Source organism: Halichondria panicea, chromosome 13, assembly GCF_963675165.1.
Source record: "Halichondria panicea chromosome 13, odHalPani1.1, whole genome shotgun sequence".
Classification (NCBI taxonomy): Eukaryota; Metazoa; Porifera; class Demospongiae; order Suberitida; family Halichondriidae; genus Halichondria; species Halichondria panicea.
Window position 1 is genome coordinate 1064368 of NC_087389.1, and position 21944 is coordinate 1086311.

At 43.3% G+C, this 21944-nt stretch overlaps 2 protein-coding genes across 2 annotated transcripts; one reads left to right on the forward strand and one right to left on the reverse strand.

The window, feature by feature from the left end:
* Positions 1–8: 8 nt before the first annotated feature.
* Positions 9–9779, reverse strand: LOC135346046 (serine/threonine-protein kinase WNK3-like). The gene is made up of 9 exons (XM_064543520.1): positions 9528–9779; positions 7284–7967; positions 6861–7060; positions 5679–5896; positions 5098–5344; positions 4592–4826; positions 2756–4138; positions 1387–2576; positions 9–1071 (listed from the first exon to the last, which is right to left on the reverse strand). The coding sequence occupies exons 2-9, from the start codon at positions 7953–7955 to the stop codon at positions 288–290; spliced, it is 4929 nt and encodes a 1642-aa protein (XP_064399590.1). The 5' UTR covers positions 7956–7967; positions 9528–9779; the 3' UTR covers positions 9–287.
* Positions 9780–9790: 11 nt separating this feature from the next.
* On the forward strand, positions 9791–21882 carry LOC135346045 (general transcription factor 3C polypeptide 1-like). The gene is made up of 30 exons (XM_064543519.1): positions 9791–9995; positions 10049–10277; positions 10329–10451; positions 10747–10990; positions 11330–11500; positions 12063–12255; positions 12340–12437; positions 12619–12743; positions 13923–14302; positions 14557–14648; positions 14704–14768; positions 14869–15088; positions 15171–15281; positions 15371–15613; positions 15847–15953; positions 16097–16199; positions 16433–16622; positions 17391–17843; positions 17986–18185; positions 18463–18675; positions 18779–18843; positions 18904–19000; positions 19062–19139; positions 19265–19393; positions 19474–19544; positions 19648–19888; positions 20100–20699; positions 20837–21043; positions 21261–21323; positions 21614–21882. The coding sequence occupies exons 1-30, from the start codon at positions 9806–9808 to the stop codon at positions 21731–21733; spliced, it is 5421 nt and encodes a 1806-aa protein (XP_064399589.1). The 5' UTR covers positions 9791–9805; the 3' UTR covers positions 21734–21882.
* Positions 21883–21944: the final 62 nt, after the last annotated feature.

The window sequence follows — 21944 nt, forward strand, 5'->3', positions numbered from 1 at the left end:
ACCAAATACATGTAATTAAACAATTATGTTTTAATAAAATTCAGAGTAAACATGACAAAATACATGTAAAATATGCATCTGATGATGACTATGAATGCAACGAGCACATTATGAATTAAATAATAGGGATTAAAGTGACAATTTTGGAAGAGATAATTTCGTTCATGTACACAAACACGTAATACTAGAGTAGAAGAATCTACTGACACCAATAACTGCCCATTCTGAAATAAAATAGAGTTGACACATATTATCTAATAACCACCAAACACACGACATCCACAATGCTATGATTTTGGTCCAGTGTTTGTGCTAGAAGTTATAGGGTCAAATTCTGAGACATCTGCTTTTGAACTGCTCACAGTAGACAGAGTTTGACTGCTGCTAGTCCTCGCAGTAGAAGGGAGACCTCTCGTCGAAGTAGACGAATAATTTGGTCCATTGTCGCTGTATCCTGCTTGCTGCACAACTGGTGCAGATGTGTAGTCAGTCCATTCACCAGAGTCTGAGTGTGGTATTTTAGCAATCGCCTTATGTACAATTGGGGCTCCTGGGGATGTGTGCATTTGAAAGGTTGCTTGCTCTGCGGTTTGCGAGGGAGGAGGGGAGGTCTGGAGAACAGGTGAGATTGAACCACCACGATCTGGTTGCCCCAGACTAGAGCCGATTCTAGTCAGTGGTTGGTTTTGGGGTGTTCGCGATCTTGAAGGAGAGGAATCGAAATTTGCTGGTAATGCTGTATCAAAGCCCAGTTTATCAGACATTAGTTCATCTCGCACACGTTTCTCCAACTGGGCCATACTGTTGTTGCTTGGTTTGTGAGTTGTCCCTATAGTGGAGGATGAGCTATCACTGCCTCCAGCTTCTTCATACTCATTCATCTTGGTAGGAATCCGTCTTACTGGTGTGGGAGACGGTATAGCGTAGGATTCGTACGAAGCGGTGGATATCTTGCGAGTATCTATACCCGAGGAGCTCTCCAAACTGCTGTTGCCACTGCTGTGTTTTCTCCGGAAATTTTGGATGACTTGCTGCCTTCTCCTCTCCAGTTTACGTTGCTCTTCCTCAATCCTAAATAAAGAGAGGTGTTCACAGATAATGAATTTATACTAGTTGGTAGTACATAACGGTGCACTCGTGTGCCCACACCATATTTGGGCAAAACGATACATACGCATGTACTACATGTAGAGTCTATTTATGTGGAGAACGTATAAAAAAATATACGTACAGTAAATCATAAGTACTGCGAGAGTTGTATAAATCCACTACATCATTATAATCTAATATAGAAAAGTGACAGTACATACATGTACATGTATAAGCTTACGTAACCTCCCTTATGTTCGCTTAGTACGTACACATCACATGACACACAAGACTCACTCTTCCAGGGCTGTCCTTAGCTCCACATCACAAGAACTGTCAGGGATCGCTCCTCCTGGTTCAGTAACCGATCGAGACACATTAGAGCGCGTGTGCAACAACGACTCTGCTTCTCCGGCCACATGATAGTTGACTCTCCTATTGAGGACTTCTTGTTGAGAGCGAGCGGGCACAGATTGAGAGCTGTGTCTTCCATCAGCCGGATCTTGTTGAACTCGATTGTAAGTAGCTGAGCTTGGATTAAACCTTTGATCGAGAGAGGATATCAGCGGCTGAAAAGTGGGGTCTCGAAACACGGTACTCATTGAGTGCATGAACCTCATAAATGCCTCAGATAAAAGGCTGGCTTGTGGTAGTTCGTCAATGTTCATAGGAGGGCGATCGACAGCATAGGCTGGAATTTCTTGTTCCAAACCCTCAGAATCGCTACTGGGGTGAGAGGGGAGGGTGTTTGAGCTGGGATAGCGTCTGTATGCTGGAGGGACGTAGGTTTCATCAGTGATTCCACCCCTTGGCCAGGTGTTAGGAATAGGTGTGGTGCAATAGTGTTCAGGGATGCTACTCGTTTGACTAGGACGTTGTGAATGCCTTGTCACTCTTAAAGGCAGCACATACGTAGGTGCAGAGTTGTTCTTAGCCGGCTTAGTATCTTCAGGACTTAGATTTGACTGTTGAACATTAGCTGATATTTGATTGGGAGGGTATTGATTCATAGTGTTTGTAGAGGGCTCAGACGGAGATGGCTCTTTCCCAATGTAGCTATCAGACTTGCTTTCCAGGCTTGGTACAGATTGAACAATAAATCTCTTGCCCACCACAGCTTGCCCACTAGAGTCTTGTGAAATGCTTCTTGGTGTTTCCCTTCCCAAATTTTCCGTAGAGCCAGGAGCAGAGAGTTCGTCACTGTCAGGAGAGTCGGGGTGGTCCTCTGCGACTGTCTCAACTTCAAACACTCTTGAGGTTGGCACGGCTGTGGGAGGGACTGTGCTGTTGATTGAGAATTGTGTGGATGGGTGGCAGACAGGGAGAGTCGCTGGGAATTGTGTGACGAGGGATGGTAGCGAGCAAGAGGAGAGGTTGTACATTTGAGCCCCTGTAATTAGTGGATTGGGTAGGAGTTGCTGCGGCTGCGATTTTGAGCCAGGACTGCGTGGGCGTGGCATCTCCTGAATGGTCACCAAGGTCGAGACCTGTACCAACAAACACATACACACAGTCAATTAAACAACACACAGTTACACAGAATTGATCGTAATGGTCCAGCTGCACCAGTTTAAATATAAACCGTAAGGCCAAGCATACACAATCAATAATTATGACTAATAAGTTACTGTTGCAGTATAAAAAAGTAGTACATGCACCCACTCACATTGTCTCCTCCCTGGGGCTGCTGCCCTCTCTGTGATGATGCTCCACCATTGGTACTGCTGTTGGGGACTGACAGAGGGTGTGGGATCTCCTTCAATGGCTCAGGGGTCACCATTCTGTCCATGGTAGGTGCAATCTGTTGAGCCTCTGTAGTAGGAACTTGTGATCCTTGTGACTGCTTGCTAGGCTCCAGTTTGGGGCTCCCATTCTTTGATGATCGTGGTTCACTTTGAGACGTCTGTTCAATTGAAAGTTTTGAAACTGATTCAGCTGTTTCGGTTGGGGGAGATATGAGTGGTTCAGCGGATGCTCTAGATTTCCCTTGCTCTTGAATTCCAAGTTTTGTTTCTGTCATTTCTATTTTTAAGTCTTTGCCTTTCTTGACACTTTGTATGAGTTGATTGCTCTGCAGTATAAACTCGTCCTTATCTTGCTCTGTCAAATAGCCACCAGTGACAAACTTCTTAAACATCTCCTCCGGTTTATCGTACTTGATGCTGAACTGATATTTGAGTAGCTTGCTATTGCTTGTTAGTTGGCAAACGAGTTTCTTGGTCTCACTGAGATGTTCGATTAGTGTCAGTTTGATTCCTTTCCCCTTCTGACGTTGTCCTTTTTTCTTGAGTGTTCCTGTTCCTCCACTACTCATTGATACGCCACTGTCATCATTAGATGTGTCAGGCGGGCCAGGAATGGACAGCTCTTGCAAACTATTAGCGCTTAGGTATCCAGTTTCTTGGGTCGCTTCAATAGACAGTCCTCCAGTGTGTCTCTCCGTGGACGAGCCTTCCTTTACAGCTAGAGAATAAGATTTTGATTCCATCACAGTTGAAGTGGATTGAGACCTGGCACTGAGGACCTTCATAGAGTTCATTTGCGGGACTGACTGCCCAGTGCTAGCAGTGATTTGCTGTCCAGTTGAGAGATTCTGCTCAGAGGCATGCTGGCTAACAGGAGAGAGAAGGTCACCGGTTTTCGTTTCTGATCCTTTGCTCATATTAATGGACATTGATCTTTCTTTGTATGCTAGTGTTGGTATTGTCCCCTGTCCTGTTATATCGAGACCCTGAAGCAACTCTTTGGGTACAACTTGCTCCTCTGGTTTAACCATTTCGCTTTGACCCGATGCCTGACCTGATGCCTGTCGTTGCACTGGTGCAGGCGATGCATCGGAATCAGTGGGAGAGGTCTCATTAGTTGTTCCAGGTGAGGGCGAGGGTGTCTGAGAGAAGAGGTCAGGTTTAGGTTCGGCCAGTTTACCATCAGCGTTAGTGTTATCAGTTTTGCTCCGTCCCTGGAGCTTTTGTTTAACTCCCTCCACATACTCTCGCAAGGAGCGGACCACCATCTGCTGTACACTGAGAGCAAGGACTCTAGATTTCACCTGGAGAGAAACAAAGCAATACTGTACAGCACTGTGAAATCCAATCACTACTACAGTCTCAAATGCATAATTATGTGCGGCACTGAAAGTCAAGAATGTGTGAGAAATAATATCATATCCCTCTGTTGGCAGTTGGTGGCAGCTACCATGTTGTATTGACATTCCTCACTATCAATAGTACCACACTGCCTAACACACGCAGAGACCTCACAAAGGAAACCATTTCAAAACTGAAGGGCTACAGTTAAAACACAAGCAGGTTCATTCTATTCAAGCATTTGGTGTCTAACTGAACATGTACATTGTCAAATATTGTCTAGTACAACAATGTATATCTGTAGGTATGCCAAAAGACTACATGTACTAAAGGTTTTCGTATTCAATAGTATTTTTCTCTGTATTGTCTTAATCTCTAAAGGTCATAATTACATTATAAGCATATGCAAAACGCACCATTTCTCGAACGACATCCTCGGGAACATCTTTAGTGAGGTCATATGGGAACTCGATTGACTCTTGCCCATTCTTCTTGTTTGCGTCCTGCTTAGGTACGTCCATTCTCATTGTTAGCAGGGAGGTGGGTTCAGTTGACTGTACATGTATGTCCACAGGCTCAGAGCCTGGCACCATCTCAATCTTGATGTTCTCACTGAAGTACTCGTGGTTGAGGAGATCAAGGACATCGAATCTGTGGAGTGTGTAGGTGTGTGTAGGGGTGTGTGTGTGTGTGTGTGGGGGTGTGTGTAGGGGTGGGTGTGGGTGTGGGTGTGGGTATGTGCATGAGGTGTTCTGAGCAAGAAAACATCAAAGTAGCCTACAACACTATAGTAGCTTCCATGAAACATTAGCGTACTGATAGTTTTCAAACAAGTAGGGTGATTGTTTTCACAAGGGTACTCACTAGTCTAATCATCAAAAACACTGTCTAAAACTATCCAACACAACAGCAACACACAAACCTTTGCACTTTGTCCACTGTGGTGCATTTATCAATAATGTCCCTGAGAGAGGCATCCTTGACCTTGTCTATAGCGTGAGGCTTGATGCCCTGGGACACCTTCTTGTAGATCTGAGCAGGATTGGAGCACTCCATGTATGGATACTCTTGTGTGCACATCTCCAGTAGACACATCCCGAATGCGTACACATCCACTGATTCATCGTAGCTCTCTTCGTACATCTCAGGGGCCATGAACTCCGGGGTACCTGTGGTAGAGTGGTGGGTGTATCTCAACAACTAAAGCAAGCAGTAAACAGTTATTTAAACTGAGCTGACTCACATTAGGGAGGGGGGGGGGTCACAGTGAAAGTAAATGGGGAACACCGCAGGGACAGGCAAGTTGCTACTACAGTATTTACAGAAGTACCCGCACTAGCATGTGAAATTTCATCATACCAAGACATGCAGGAAACCCATGTGGCATTTCTTTGTACTCCAGTACAAGTGGTTAACCAGCTAATTTGATAAGAATCCCCTTTACTCATCTATAATGGGCCTGTGGTTATCCTACCCACACACACACTATTGACATATACGTACCAATGACTGTGCTGACATCATTCCGCTTGAGGGTGGCCAATCCCAGGTCTCCAATCTTGACCAGACCTGTGGTCCCGTTGATGAATATGTTATCACACTTGAGGTCACGATGGATGATGGGTGGCATACGAGTGTGTAGGAAATGAAGCCCCTTCAAGATCTGACGTCCCCAGCTGCGAATCACTTTTGGCTTTATGGACTTGAGTCGCCTCATATAACTAGAGTGTGTTTGTGTGTGTGTCATACTCATATAGTAACCTCACAAAACACAAGTGTTCAACTGTAGATGTAAAAGCACAGTCACTGTTACTAGCATCCATTGAACGTGTGTGGGCATGCATTTACCTATGCCAATGCTAACAAGCTCTAAACAGATCATAGTCAGAATGTGTAATACCCTAAAGGGTGTGTGTTGTACTAATACAAATGGGCCCGCTACCCAAGGGAGTTCATCAATAACATTCAAAGTTATGGTTAACTATGACTATTAACAGTAGGCCAATCGCACAACATATCAATGATCTGGGAATCAATTATCAGGGCTAACTCAGCTGTTCATATAAAATGCAGCAATGGTGGTTTTAGTGGCTTCTATTGGGAAAATAGAAATGGGTTCAAAAAAAAACAAGTATCTCATTCCACAATGCACACCAACCGTGACTTGACACGGGCACCAAGACGGTCAGTCAGTAGTCTAGGACTACAGCAACAATGTTGAGATTCCATGTGACCAACCAACCAACCCACAGTTATTAAAACAAGGACTTAGCACAACCACACATACAACCAGTATTATATATATTGTACATATATTATATGGACCTCGGGGTCATGATACAGATCTAATGATATTATGAACACACAATGTGATAGCTTTAAGGGCCGGAAAGCAACAACTGGGAATATTGGATGCTCTAGAATCGGGTTATAACAACACACATTTAGAGAATGCTTTATAAGTGCAGTACATCTCAATACAGGAAGTCTTATACATTGTACTAAGCTAGGCTATGATCACACACAGACAGCGGACAGACCCATTCTTAGACTATCTTACAGCTGTGAACTCTACCACAATGAACAATTGATCAATTCATAGCGGGATGGTGATCTCAATCATGTGAGCCTTAAACATATTATAGTGAACAGACAACACTACACCACAAGTACAGGTATGCATACCTCTTAAGTGTCCCTGAGGTCATGAGCTCTGTGATGAGGACAAGAACTCTGTCCTTGAGTTTGTCCTTCCTTTCTGCTGTTTTGTTGTTAGCTGACTCCCACGAATCGTACAGCTTGAGAATGTTTGGGTGTTGGAGAGTCTTTAGAATAGACACCTCCTCCTTGAAGCGAGCCTGCTCAGCCTTGCTGTATCGTTTCTCCTGCGTGTGTGTGTGGGTGTATGTGTGGGCGGGCCATGGTAAAAGAATAGACACACAAAGGTTAATAGGGTACAGACTATGATAACTGATAATCAGAGCACTGAAACCTGGAAAGGGATAATTAAAACCATACAATAGCAGAAATACACCTGTTGAAACTGACCAATCAAGGACAATACTAATTCAGTAAGAATGCATACAATATCCTCCTCCACTCACTCACCTTTAGTTCACACCAGGCAATGGCCACTCCAGTCTCTGTGTCCAGTCCCTTGTATACAGTCTTAAACGAACCACGCCCAATCTCAATGTCATACTTGAGAAAACGCCCGTCAGGAGAATGGGCGACTGCCACCTCAGATGATAAAGGCTGCTCGTTGTCACCACGAGCATCGTTGTCACTACGACTAGTATCGAGTGAAAGCCCACTTGCCTGATTCAAACTATAGCTAGAGGTCAGTGTCGCATCCGACTCTCCCCCCAGTAATCGTGAAGAAGAGGAAGAAGAGGATGACGACGGCTCTAGTGTCTCTGTCTCTCCCCCACTTGCTACCAAACTGGAAGAGCTGTCTTCCCGTTCGTGGGATGCCTGCCTGGACGTATTCTCTTTAGACAAGGGTGAGTCATTTGGAGATAATGTCTTCTCTTTAGACAAGGGTGAATCATTTGGAGAGCTGTCTCCCACTCCGTTACTAGTAGACTCCACTTCTAAGACAGAATCATTGTTCAGAGGAGGCGATTCGTCGACAGATGAACCGATATGTGCCTCGGAGTGTCCATTAGAGAGTCTGGTCTTGTCGCCAGCGTGCTTGGTGGGTGGGGTGACCTTTAAACTCTCTGAGGAGGCAGTGATGTGCCCTCCGATGGGTGGTGATAGGCCACTGTCAGAGCTCATGCTTGAAGATATCTACAGAGGTGGGGGAAACCGCAGGATATGAGTAATTTGTTAGCTAAGGCATAATTATGTAAACTGTCAATACCACCAGCTGTAGTAGAAAACATGACACATCCACTGATACAGATGCAACTGGAATTGAAACAACACATGTACATAGTTTAGGGGACAATTTCTTTAGTATAAATTCAGGGAAGAATTTAAATCATCAACAGAACCAGATATAGGTAAGTGGTGCAGAGGCTTTCCCTAGGGTCATTATCACATGCAGATTTCAATAATCATTGCTCACTAATCCAGGCATCAGACTCCATGTGACGTGCCAGCCTACTGTACACACCCATACAAGGCCAATAGTGATAGACATGAGTAATACAATAATGATCTACACAACATTCCCCATAATATATCTATGTCAAAAGACAATCAATAGGTAGCTGGCAATGTCCACACAAATGCACTCTCCCAGTAGTGACACACATAAGCCAATACTGGTGATCTGTACTGTGCAGGCTACAATGTATGTAATATGATTATACTTAATGGAAATATTTAGCATAGCTAATAATCAAACACAGCCGTCTATGAGTGACTAAAAAATACTTGCAGGCAACCCCACCTCAAAAATGTGTTCAAAGCACAATTTTTTGCAAGGTGGGTTTGGTCAATTTGCATGTACATGAAAAATTCTGTGCTGAATATTACACCTCCACTTAAAAATTCCATTGGCATTACACACGAAGCTAGCTCCCTAGATGTGGTCTCACATGGGAAAGACCAAATGTGTGCAGCATCCTAATATATAATTTATAATACTCAACAGCTGTAACTAAAGTCTGGCTGTACAATATATAGGGCTTGAAGCCAAATACAAGAACAATACTGCATGTGCACCTCACACACTGTCTAAGCTACGTACTAGTTACTCATATTGAAAAAAACACACTGTCTTCATGATTCCACAGCGGTAATTATGATAAGGTGCTTAGCACAAACAAATTTGCACTCTCAGTGATAGTACTGATAGCCATGCACTATGACAGTGAGATATTTTATACTTTGGAAATAGTGTCAGGGAAATAATTGAAAACACTCCTTGCAGCAGCAAAGGACACTATAATGTATCGGCTATTGGTGGAAAGACATAAACCATAATAAATGCTTGTTTTAAAACATACTTCCCACATATGGCAACTGAATTGTTACAGTAAAAGTAAATACCACAAGTAATAACCTGAGACAAAATACACACACCAGATGTACAACTACTACCCAAAAAACTGTTCTCAGACTAATGCATTGCATAGAACCTGTACTAGCTTGCATATATAACAACGACTAGGCTAGTTAACGGACTCTACATTACTTGCAAGTAAACCAGCAGCAGTAGCTACACAGTGAGGTGCATGAACAAAGCTTGAGGGACATGATAGAGGAGAAGCTGTTGCTATGGTACTCTGAAATAAACAGGTTCATTTCATTTTCTAGACCATGGTGTAGTGTTTAATGGGTAACAGTTTAATATAGCTACATGAGCTGGAACCCTTCAGCTCATTCATCTCACCAGCTCACCAGGTGTGTAGTCAGCAGAGCTAGAGATGCAGATACTCTTGAGCTCCAGCAGAGTGAAATGCTGCCAGTAAGTTAGCTGATCAGCCCAACTTCAGGCTCTGGGAGTTCCAGCTGGCTAGAAGAAGGTTGTTACTCCAATGTTATCTCTGTGAGTTCCGTAGTAGTAGATACTTCATAGCTACTTTGAAAAGACTGGCTAAGCTAGCTAGCTAGCTAGATGATCGATCAGAGCGTTATTAGATGGGCGTGACCTGTCGCCTAGTCACGCCCATTTATTCATGACGTCACATGACATCGGAAAACTAAAGGTCATAAAAGTTGAAGGGTCCAAAGGTTGGAAAATTAAGATGCTCCCCCCTCCACCCTCATACATGCCACGCCCATCTAATCAAGAGCATGCTGTTCTGAGACAGGAGATGGAGATGTTCAAGACTTGTTTAGAGGAGATCAGTCTCTCTGGGCTGGAAGGCAAGTTGATGCAAACATCAGCTAGGCTATAAGATGTCTGATGCTTGTCACAGGATGCACAGTAGGAGAGCTATGGACCCATCTCTCAAACAGGCAGCCTGCCATCGGTTTCGAGCTAGATGAGCCTACCAAATCATACATCTGGAGACAGCTGCTCAGTAGCATTAAACCCATCCTGGAGCACTGTCCTGTGTGTGTATACCTCCTCCCACATCCCAGGGAGTCTCTGGTTCATTCATTTCCGTCAGGTTGCCTAGACTACCAACATCCTCATCAGTACAGGTACGGACCTAATAGTGATACAGAGCTCCCTCTTATGTAACTACCTCATAGGTTCATCAATGATACCACTAGTAGTATACCTGTGAAGGGCTCGTGTGTCTCCTACCATGAGAGAAACAATGTAACCATGGAGATAGCCAATGAGAGGCCTACCCTCGAAACAGCATCTGAGAAGTAAGACGTAGGGTCGTGGTGATTTAGTGTGATCTTTAACTCAAACCTACTAGCCCCACCCCCTTACAGGCTTATATTAATAATATACATTTTGTAGGTACCAGAGATATAGATTTTTTAAGTCTTAATTATATAATCTTGAGTATTTTTATTCCTCATCGCTGCACATGTCTTTCAAATACATGTAGTGCCAGTACATAATAATTATTTTAATAATAATTTTTTCTCCCATTCCAATTGAAGCGTACATGCAGGTGTGTCCATTAATTTAATGTCTTAATGTATTCTTCTTCAGGTATGGCAATTCTCTGGTACTGGTGGCCAGTCAGGAGTTGAGGGAGAGAGTCCTCACTCCAGTAGGAGGGGACTCGTGTCTCGAGGTCCCTGATGTTCAGTACGGACTCTTAGAGGTGGTAGGTGCGGCCAGGCATTATGGGATATCGCGACCTTTTGTGACCTCCAAGTACCTAAAGGTGGATGCTAGGAGCACATTCTTTTATGTTAAGCAATTGAAGAAGAGAGGACTGATTGATATTAAGGTGAGTGAGTTAATCACAATATTGCACACACAGACCAAACATCCAACTCAACAAAACAGTGACAACACACAATAGGCCCATGCTTACAGTAATGAATTTAAAGGAAAGTTTGTTTGGCTTACGGAAGGGAACATGTTGCTTCCCATGACAACAGCTCACTGCTAGCCACTGGTATATACACTTCCCTACTGGAATCCCTTCTTGAGATTTGTGGGCACAACTCATGTACACGTCAACATGTTAACATTCCCCTTCTGTTTGTAATCTACTACATGTGCACCTATATACATGTACCAACATTGTATACATCATCCTACACGTGTACATTACCATACGCAGAATCAGAATCGATCCATTTCCGAGAGCCGGACTGGTTCCACATTCATGCTGTACCTCTCTGCATTCAAGGAACTGGACTGGGAAGTACCGGATAAAAAGGAACAATTCTGTTCCATTCTGAGTCGAGCTCCATACCAGTGCATGCGTATCAAGGAACTCTATAGTCAACTAGTAAGTCAACTAATAAGTTTATATGTATGTAATACTGCCAATAATAAGCTGTGTTGAGTGCAATTTTTTTGTAGTACCGTATATCTTCTAATTTATCGGACAGCAAAAAAATAATTATTTTGGAAATTGTCCGGGTATAATTGGAACAGATTTTTTATAGAGCATGCGAAGTGTCCGGAATAATTAGAACAAGCAAGCAGCTACATGCGAGCTAGCTAAGTTTAATAGAACAGTGTGCGACTGAATAGTTGCACTAGCTATCTAAAACTAGCTACTCAAAGCTGCTATCTAACTGCAGCACTCTAAGTCTTACTTGCTGTCTATGAATGGTAACTCAACTTTTGTCCAGATATTTAGAACAAATGTAATATTAAAGTACTGGAGTGTCCGTTGTATTAGAACAACGAAAATTGCCTAAAAGAGTGTCCGGGTAATTAGAAGTGTCCGATAAATTAGAAGATATACGGTACTTATTTTTATGACTCTCCCATACAATTATTTTGATGTTACCTGCAGAAATACAGGGTTCACTACATAATTATAGTAGACATTACTTCATTAGGGTAAAAGAGTGAAGCCATTGAAGAAAGAGCTCGTAGAGAGTGGTCACGTGGAGAAGGTCCTGCTCAAGACCGTGTCCGAGGAGTATGCCAACGATCCTGACCTCGCCAACACTCAGGCCATTCGTCTGATAAAGCCGTACGTTGCCAAGGAAATAGTCGAGGATGATGACGATGACGAGGACGAAGGTGATGGTAAGTGTTATGTCAGCAAAGTTTGAGGGCCCATTACTGCTCGTCATGCCGTGGAGATAATTTAATTATACATATGCTGTTTAGACTCTTCATTGAAGACGCCCCTGATAGCTGAGTTGCCACTGGAGATGCAGGCGTACCGCCTCATTGACAGCTTTGGACCAGCTGGAATCCCTTTCCAGGTATATACAGTGTATATAATTATGTACAGGTTCCAAGGTCAGGTTACAAAAATTAACATTAGAGTTGTTTAGTTGATAATTATATATTATTCTAAAATGTATGTGCTACATGTACGTGTAAGTTGCTAACAACATCACAGTACTCGGTAGTGTATAAACATATTTTATTGCTTTTAATTAGGACTTTGTTATGAGGAGGGGGCTAGATTTAGGGAAGTTCCCTAATCGAAGCATTGCTAACAGCCTCATCAAGAAGTCCAAGGTAGTGGCCATTATTCAGGACACAGCTGCCATCAGGACAACCAGGTGAGTCTTAGTCACTTTCGAAATTAGTAGAATACTGTTGTTTTTCTGCATAATTATAGTGGTCACCCTCCATGTGTAGATAGGTCACCCTCGATACTACAGCTAGATTAATGGTCTCACAGCATGCTTTTGATAGGTCACCCTCTATAATACGTGTACAGCCAGGTTAAATATGCCTCGAAATCTCCACACCATGTGTTAGACAAGCCGCCTCTATAATACAGCTGCTGTCGAGTACATACAATGTACTTAGATCCCATTTGAGTGTATTTAGCAGGGAACTATGAGCTATAGTACCGGTACTATAGATTGCTCTGGGCTACAAACTACAACATTGTACATTGTATTGTGATTTACAAGAAGATACACATGTAATAACATAACAATTATTGTAGCTAGATGCTTTGTCTAGTAATATAATAACAGAACTAGAATGAAAGAGAGAAGCTCTAGTTTCTTTTTTTGGCTTTGTTCGAGAGTAGTAGGAGACGCTCGTTTTTTGGGCAGTGTGCTGTGCTTTTTTGCTGCAAGGCTGCATGGGTGAGGAGCTGGATGTATGGAAGTGCTGGGATTCTAGCTTTGGCTTCTTCCTAAAGTTCCTTTCGCTTTGTTGAAGAGTAGTATAGGAGCTGCTCGATTGCTGGGCTTGTTTGCTGCAAATTATAGCTTATAGGTGTCTTCTTTTCGCTTTGTGAGGAGTAGTACGAGCCGCTCGTTTCTTGGGAAGTGTGCTGGGCTTGTTTGCTGCAAAACTGGGGGAGGAGCTGGATGTTTTGTGGGTGGAGCTAGGACTATAATATTGTCCATCAAACTGAGGTGGAGGAACAGGTTGACTTGAATAGAGACCACAGATTTAGTAGAGACACAGAGATGCCAACTTCAGATATTAATTTTCAAAAGAATAATGATGCAGTTGCTAGGTTAGCTGTTTATATAGGTTGACTGTTGCTAAGCTAGTGCATTTCTAGTAGCCAATAGGTTTTGGGATCTAAATCAGTTAGAACATGTGCATTCGGTATCTATGGTTATAGTGTCCCTCATCCCTCGAGCTTTGGGACACTATAACACATAGATACCTCTTGCCCATGTTCTAACTATAACATAGCTCGTGTACAGTGCTACGTACATGTACATGTAGTACCATTCGATAGTGATACATATTTACGTATCCTTTTGTAGTTTGGTGTCTGCGAGTCATGTGAGTAAGAACCAAGACTACCAGCAGCTGCACGCCGAGGCTGCTCGTAGCGGACTAGGCAGTGGAGACCTACCCATTCTCACTGGAGCCAGTTATTTCCCTCCGGAGGGAAAGAGAGAGAGAAAGGATCGTAAGAAAACCAAGACTACTGAGCTACGTGCCATCAAAGAGGACACCCCTGTAATAGAGCCAACTAACAAGGTTCCTGGTATGCTCTTCATAGCTGATCTAGATGTCTCGGCTCCAAACCTGTCTCCGAATGAGACTGTAGATCAGTTACATTCCAGAACTCCCGTGTCTGCCTCTCTTTCAAGATCTGTGTCACCTGCTCCTTCACTTCTTGGCAAAGTTCGACATAACAGTAAGTTTACTCCATAGCCAGCCAGAAATGTACAGTGTATAGGGCAGACTACTGAACCCATTTCTGCTGGCATTACATTGAGTGCTCTCATTGAATGCTCCCCAAATTGCACATTGTGTGTGTGATGCCAACTAATGAATCTCTTGTGTACAGTGAGTGTGTGAGTGATGTATTGTACAGTGTATCACTGTATGTTAATATAATACACATATACTAGCTAATTAACTAATAAAATTCTTGTTTTTCTGCTTCAGTGAGAACGTACAAGCAGATAAGGAGAGAGAGAATCATCCAGGAATTTTTTGAGAAGTATCATGTGGTGTCCAACTTGGTGAACCTGTCTAAGGTACGTAAGTCCACTCGGTGCTGTGTAATTGCTGCTCATGTTGCTATGGTAACAGTACGTTAGGGATGAAGAGCACCGCGATAAACTGGAGTATGTGGTGGACAACAAGACGCTGAACAAGTACGATCTATACGTACATGTACATGCATCTTTACAAGTTTGGAGTGTTTAATGTCTACTTATTAAACCTATTTGCCCCCCCCCCCCCACACACACACAGGATGGTCACTAAACTAATTGCCGATAATAAGCTCTGCTCACGACAGGTGACCTTTACAGCGGATGCCAGTGACCACACCCCCTCCCATGACGAACCCATCACCCAAACTATCACTCTCTTCTGTGCTCCCTCAGCTACAGAAAAGGAGATATCTGCGGCTCAAGAGGCTGCTCACGGAGCTTTCTTATCCGCCACTCACAGAAAGGCTCTCAGGACTAAGGTATCTTAGGCTTCATAGTATCAGCCATTTTGTTACTGTTTGTGCGTGCTCAGACTGGATCTCTGCTTACATGTACATGTAGGTTAAGAAGCCAAAGAAACAAAAGGCGGAGTCTCAGAGTGATGTAGAGCAATCGGAAGATGAACTTGTGGATATTCCAAATCATGTAGGGTTCACGACATCCAGATTCCAGGTACGTTCTAATTAGTAGAGCTCTCTGGGCGCTACTGCTACTATTAGTAGAGCTCTCTGGGCGCTACTGCTACTATTCATTTGTTGCAGCGCCTGAAGCATTTTCACTGCTACTTGTGGATCCTAGCCTTTGGACACAGTCCTGAAACCACCTCCCCTCAAGACTCATCTGACCACACCCTCCCGGACACTCGTATTCTCTCCAAGACTAAATGGGTGTCCGCTGTAACCAAATTGCCTTCCTTGAGTAAAGGCCCGGGGTGGCTCAACTTCTATGACATCACTAGAAACATTCCCCTATCCCTTTTTCTCATTCTTACTAAAATCACAAAGGTGCCTTAATTGATCTACAAATTGGCTGTCAGCTGCATCAGGAGTACAATTAAGAATTAATGTACTCCTGGCTGCATATATATACAGTTGTACACGTTATGTAGCAGCCAGTATTACAATGTACAGGTTGATATACCAGCATATACATGCATGTATAGTGATGCATTTGCCAGTATGCTTTAAAAGGTACATGTACATACGTACATACTTTTTGTACATCTCACATTTAACAGAAGATACCGTCTCGATTCTTGCCCTACTTCCAAGATGATCAGCTGTTCAATGGCACACTGAGGGACCTCCCACCAGAGCTACAGAAGGCCCTCGTTTATAACAAAGAGTAAGTAATCCTGGTAACAATATTCTCAGACTTTTTAGCCTTAGTACTACAATAATGTACATGTACCTACTACACACTAATAATGCCTAGGACAATTTAATTGTGCACATTTTCCATTCTTCATTCATTTATATTGCTGATAGTTTTCGGCGAGATAATGCCCAAGTGGCTCATCTGCTGGGACTGTCTGAGGAGGTGGGGATTCTCTCAATGGAGGGCAACAACAACCCCAGAGACCGCTCACAGGTGCTCTACACCAAACCTCTATAGTGTGTAATTACTAATATACTCTGTACACCTTACTTAACACTAACTGATTGACGAAAAACCCACATTGCGAAAACCACATTGCTTTTGCAGACATGGGAATTTACATTAACACAGTGAAGTGTGTATGCATGATGAGCTGGCACATGTAGCGCACATGTAGCGCACATGTAGCACTCGTATGGTAATTAAATGTATTTTTTTCTTTACAGCTGTTTGCTAAACTTGCTACCACGGTGACAATCCTCGATACCTCACCCTGTAAACCGAGGCGATCGTTTTTCCTCAACGATGCCTGCTCCCTGTTCAAGGAGACCGTGCTCAGTCTCACGTGTGTGGCCGATGTGGAGAGGTACTGGTTCGACCTGCAGCTCATATGCCAGCAGACTCCCATCATACTAGGTATGTACTTTGCACCTCTGACATTGTGTACTATTAAAAATAATCATGCTTTACATGTTATCGTATATCTTCTAATTTATCGGACACTTCTAATTACCCCGGACACTCTTTTGCCTTGTTCTAATACAACGGACACTCCAGTGCTTTAATATTACATTAATTTGTTCTAAATATCCGGACAATACCTTGAAAAGTTAAGTTACATTCATAGACGGCAAGTAAGACTTGGAGTGCTGCAGTTAGATAGCTTTGAGTAGCTAGTTTTAGATAGCTAGTGCAACTATTCAGTTGCACACTGTTCTATTAAACTTAGCTAGCTCGCATGCAGCTGCTTGCTTGTTCTAATTATTTCGGACACTTCGCATGCTCTGTTCCAATTATACCCGGACAATTTCCAAAATAATTATTTTTTGCTGTCCGATAGATTAGAAGATATACAGTACTTACAGGCCTACATGCATAATTTTTCTTCGTTGTATATATATATATGCGTTCCTGCTACACGTATAATTGTATAACAAATTGATTATTTGTTGTCAAACTCTCTAAAGCCCTGGCCGGTTGAATCGTGATCAGCACAGTCCTACCTAAATGTACATGTATATTTAGCTGCTACAGAACATAATTATTTGAAATGGTTATATTTACCATCAAAAGTAGCTGTTGAAATACTAAAATACTCTATATCATATCACTGCGATCTACGTGACTGACTCTCCACGTACACATGTAGCTTGCTTGTCCTGACTCTTCACATGCATCTCATAGGAGAGAGAGGCCCAAAGAAGGACCCAGCTGTCACTGACACCCACCCTCTCATCTATCGCCATACCGACTACATCAACGTCAAGAAGAGAGGAAACGAGTGGACGGCTGAGTTCAATCAACAAGGCTTCGGTGCGGGTGGCCTACCTCCATTACTGTTCTCACACAGCAGTCGAAACTGGTTTTACAACCACTCTGTGTTGGATTCCCATTCCCATACAGTTGATTCCAGTACCACCGAGTCGCTACCTGGAGTGTCCCTAATGGACCTACCATACACAGACATGATAGACGAAGAGTGTGAGGGTGTGGAGGATGTGGAGGGTGTGCCTGCCGCTAAGAGGAAGAAGCTGTCATCATCGAGGGGGGGTGGTGTGCGTGTAATAACTGTGCCCAGTAGTCAGGTGGTGAGACACGAGGGAGGGAGGGGAAGAGAAAGAGTCAGGATGAAGAAAGGTACGTTTGCGAAATTAACTGGCATCATTGTAATATAGTTATTGTCTTAATATTTGTAAGACAAAGTTACATGTGCATGGGAAAACCTGTATTTTGGACAGTGTATGTAAATACAATAATTAGTATGTGTTCATCCCTGCAGTGCACAAGGCTGTGAAGACTGCTCGTAAAGTCATATCAAAGCAGCAGTCTCACCAGACACAGCGTTTCAAGGTATTCAATGAGATCAGCATGGTGATCGAGGATGACACGCTGGTGAAACGGGATAGAGGGCGTGGCAGTGACGAGGGAGACAAGGGGCAAGAGGGACGTACCTACTGGAACACAGAGCAGGGAAACTATGTAAGACCCCCTCCACACATGCATAGCACTGACCTCTTTAAAATGTCATAATAATAATTTTTTCTTTCTTAGAATTCAGCCTTCTTTGAGAGCCCGTAATTTATGTTCAGATTGTTTAGGCCTAGCTGAGATATACGTACGCATTTGTACAGCCTCTGTTTTATTCAGTGAACAGGTGGAGTTTAGAGTTGCATGATTATTTAATTATACTGCCCATAGCATTATATACGTAGCAATAGACGAAGATTATAAATTGATACTAACATCCTCTTGTCAGATTCTCTCTGCCTATCTGGCGTGCTGCCTCCTCCATCGGAAGGGTGCTCCTCGCGTGACCTACACTCAAATCAGGGCCGCACATTTGAAGAAGTTTCCACGCTCTAAATGCACCATCACGTCTGTCAAACGCTACCTTACCGTGCTGCTCAAAAAAAGCCCTCACATCAGGAGCACTTTGGAAGTCAGGATGGCAGAGTGTCTACAGGAAATGGTGGGCCTTTTGATGTGGTTTGAATACCTTTGATGTTGTCTGATGTGATTTGAATGTCCTTTGATACCGGCTGTACAATCCTTTGATGTTTCTTTACCTGCAGGACAGTATGGGTGTCGAAACTCCGGAACTCACTCTCAATGGCATAGTACAGTTCATCAGTAAAAGGTGCTGTTCAAAAATCACTTCTGAGCAAGCAGCCCATGCATTGATTTTATTTTTGTGCAGGTCACAAGCTTCTAAGAGGATGCTCTCACAAGAGTTGCTCCTGCCCAGAACAATGGAGGAGCTGTACAGTAACCACACACTCATTGGAGGACCTAAGGTACAGTAAGCCTTTTCACACAGCCATTGGATAATGATTGACGCAACTTACATGTACACAGGCAAAGAAGTCTCCGACTGTACCTGTTGTTCATGGGGAGCGAGAAGTTACGCAAGCACTAATCACTGATCTTATCATTGTGAGTATACCCTTAATTCGTACATCCTCACAATACACACACACAAACATCCTCACAGCCTTAACCACCCACCCCCACACAGCCTCACATTCCACCCTACCACCCACACACACACACACACACAGGCCACACTAGGTGCAGATGAGTCCACGTACGATCAATACAAGACATTCAAACTGTTTGAGTCATTCCCTGAGGCGGATGTAAAGATAGTACTGGACAGACTGAGGCAGCTGCAACTCATCAAGAGAAAAGTAATAATCACTAAGTGTTGCTATATACGTACATGTACATGGAAAAAAGCTTGTCACTCATTTTTCTATTCCTCCTTTAGAAGCAGAAAATGGTGGGTGTTCCAGCCAAGCAGAGTCCACTGGAGACACAGCAGTACGGCATCAATCACAAGTGAGTCAGCTGCAGTGTACGTCTTTCCTTATTCTAGTACAGGAATGTTAGATTAACTCAACCTGTTGTTTTTGTGTACGTCACTTAAGAATTGATTACATAGCTTCTATGCCAAACTGGAAGGTCACTTTCCTCCAAATCTGCTTCAAGACACTACCGACTTCCTGTGTGTGCTAGACGAGGATCAAAGGTCATCTGACGAACAACCAGAGGAGGGTGAAAGGTCGTCTGACAGACAGCCGGGGGTGGGATGGTCGGAGGATATACTGAGAGTACACGGGGAGAGAGCCCGGGCCACCACTGTAGCAGCTCTCCTCGGGGCAGCCTCGCGAGGGATACCAATGGTGAGGCCAGGGAACTACAACTATAGTCTAACTTTGAGTGTGCCCATCTTTTGAGTCTGCATACATGCATGTAATGTAGTTAAAAAGGAAGGGTAAAGGTATTTTATAGTTGTATTTTTTCACAGCCCTTGTGTTGCATTAATTACATGTAAAATGATAACGATTACCGGAGTAGGTTGATGCTTAGAAATATTGCAACTATTGCCCCTAGGAAGTGAGAGCTGTACTACCTGAGCCACTGTTTGAGGAGTTAGCGGATCAGCCTGACGATGAGGACTCTCTCGGCACCTCGTTGGGGGAGGAGCTTGATGGAGGATCGGATGGAGACGACAAAGATGAAGAAGAAGTTAAAGACGGTCCGTCGCTCACGAATGAGATGATTATTAGGAAACTGAAGTACGGCACTGGAGGTGTGAGTACATTGTTTGGTGTGGGAGCTGGAGCTGTGAGGCACGGGTATGTGGAGGTGGAGCCATCTGTATGTGTCGGGAAGCTGTTGGAGCGTGCTCAGAGCGAACAATATGGCCACCTTCAACCAAGTGAAGAGAAAATGGAAGAAGAATTGACAGATCAGCAGCTAGGAAAATCTCACCAAAAAATGACTCTGGACAATTATTTGAATATTGGGAAGAATTATCTCGATTTTACTGACTCAGATATTTTGTTTGCCCAAGAGCTTTATAGAATTATTGATGAAGGTGGTGACCACGGAGTTCAAAGGTTAAATCTGGATACCCACAGTGCATTGACTCACTTGCATCACCAGCACAGCCTAGAGCTCCACGTACAGTCCCTTCTGAACTTTGACCTGGTGAGAAACAGTTGTGTGCATGTATAGTAACGATGCCACTTTACATAGTGTACTAGACGGCAAATCAATAAATAGAATTGTAGCTGCTCTGTTACATACTTGAATCATAACTGGAGAGGTCTTATCTCTCCTCCCAGATCTTTCGAGTGGGTGTGTGTGAGGAGTGTCTTGTGACGAGTGCCCACTCAGGCCGTTGGAACATGTGTGCAACAGAGGACTCACACCTCCACACAGCGTACCGTCCGTGGGCGGCTCTCACACCCCCACACCTCAACACCCCCCTCCTGGAGAAGTACCAGCATGGTGTGCTCATGCACATTATGGCTCACCCTGGCATCACCCTGGTCAGTGTTCAACTCGAGCTATTACATGTACATATACATGTATATACGGCCATTGAAGAGTCTTGTATAGTTGGGGTCTTTTTGCTTGGCCCTACACGTATTCAATTTGGTTAGCCCAGCCTCCATAAGTTATTATTGACTTGTACAGCAATGTATCTCACTGCATTTGCTATTGCGTACGAGATATGTAAGCCATAATATTATTGATTGCTTGCAGGTTGATCTGTTGAGACATTTCACGTCCATTCTCACTGTCAATGGCCTCAGGGAGATCCTGCAGGTGAGACCTCGGCTCTAGAGAGGGTACAACTGCATGGCATGTGCACAGTGTTAGATCCTTGTTTAATACATGCAGTCTATAATGCTCTAGAGAGGGTCAACTGCATGGCATGTGCACAGTGTTAGTCGGCCTGAGAACAAGGCTATAGTTTTATGATAATTATTTTACAATTAGCTTTCTCTTTGAATGTCCTTTGCTCTGATGCAGTGCCTGTATAATAGTAATAGTCCCTTTGATTTGGATTGAATACCTTTACTTCATATGATGTCATTTGCTGTACGTTGCTTCAGGTGCTGGAACTGTCCAATCAAATCAAGAGCTATCACACGCTGACCAGAGGAGAGTGTACACTGTTTGGGAACAACGAGAGCTCTTCATTATACTTTGATTATTATGAACCTGTTGCTTAGGATAATGTGTATGGTGCTACATGGACAATAGTTTAACAGACACATTTTTAAGATCCCATTTATCTCCTTATAATTATGTATGTCTTTGATTCTCAAAATTGATTTCTTATAATATTTTTCTGCATCATGCCATGTACTGTATTTTAAAATGATTAGTACATAATTATATGTAGCTATATAATATAGTAATACTGAGAATGCTTGTTGCTAT

Excerpts from the sequence above, each read along its gene's own strand:
- LOC135346045 (XM_064543519.1), top strand. The coding sequence starts at position 9,806 with ATGACGTCACATGACATCGGAAAACTAAAGGTCATAAAAGTTGAAGGG. Across the intron at positions 12,256-12,339 it reads TGACGAGGACGAAGGTGATG|ACTCTTCATTGAAGACGCCC; the intron begins GTAAGTGTTATG and ends TATGCTGTTTAG. Across the intron at positions 14,649-14,703 it reads ACTTGGTGAACCTGTCTAAG|TACGTTAGGGATGAAGAGCA; the intron begins GTACGTAAGTCC and ends CTATGGTAACAG.
- LOC135346046 (XM_064543520.1), bottom strand. The coding sequence starts at position 7,955 with ATGAGCTCTGACAGTGGCCTATCACCACCCATCGGAGGGCACATCACT. Across the intron at positions 4,827-5,097 it reads ACAGTGGACAAAGTGCAAAG|ATTCGATGTCCTTGATCTCC; the intron begins GTTTGTGTGTTG and ends CACACTCCACAG. Across the intron at positions 4,139-4,591 it reads AGGATGTCGTTCGAGAAATG|GTGAAATCTAGAGTCCTTGC; the intron begins GTGCGTTTTGCA and ends GTTTCTCTCCAG.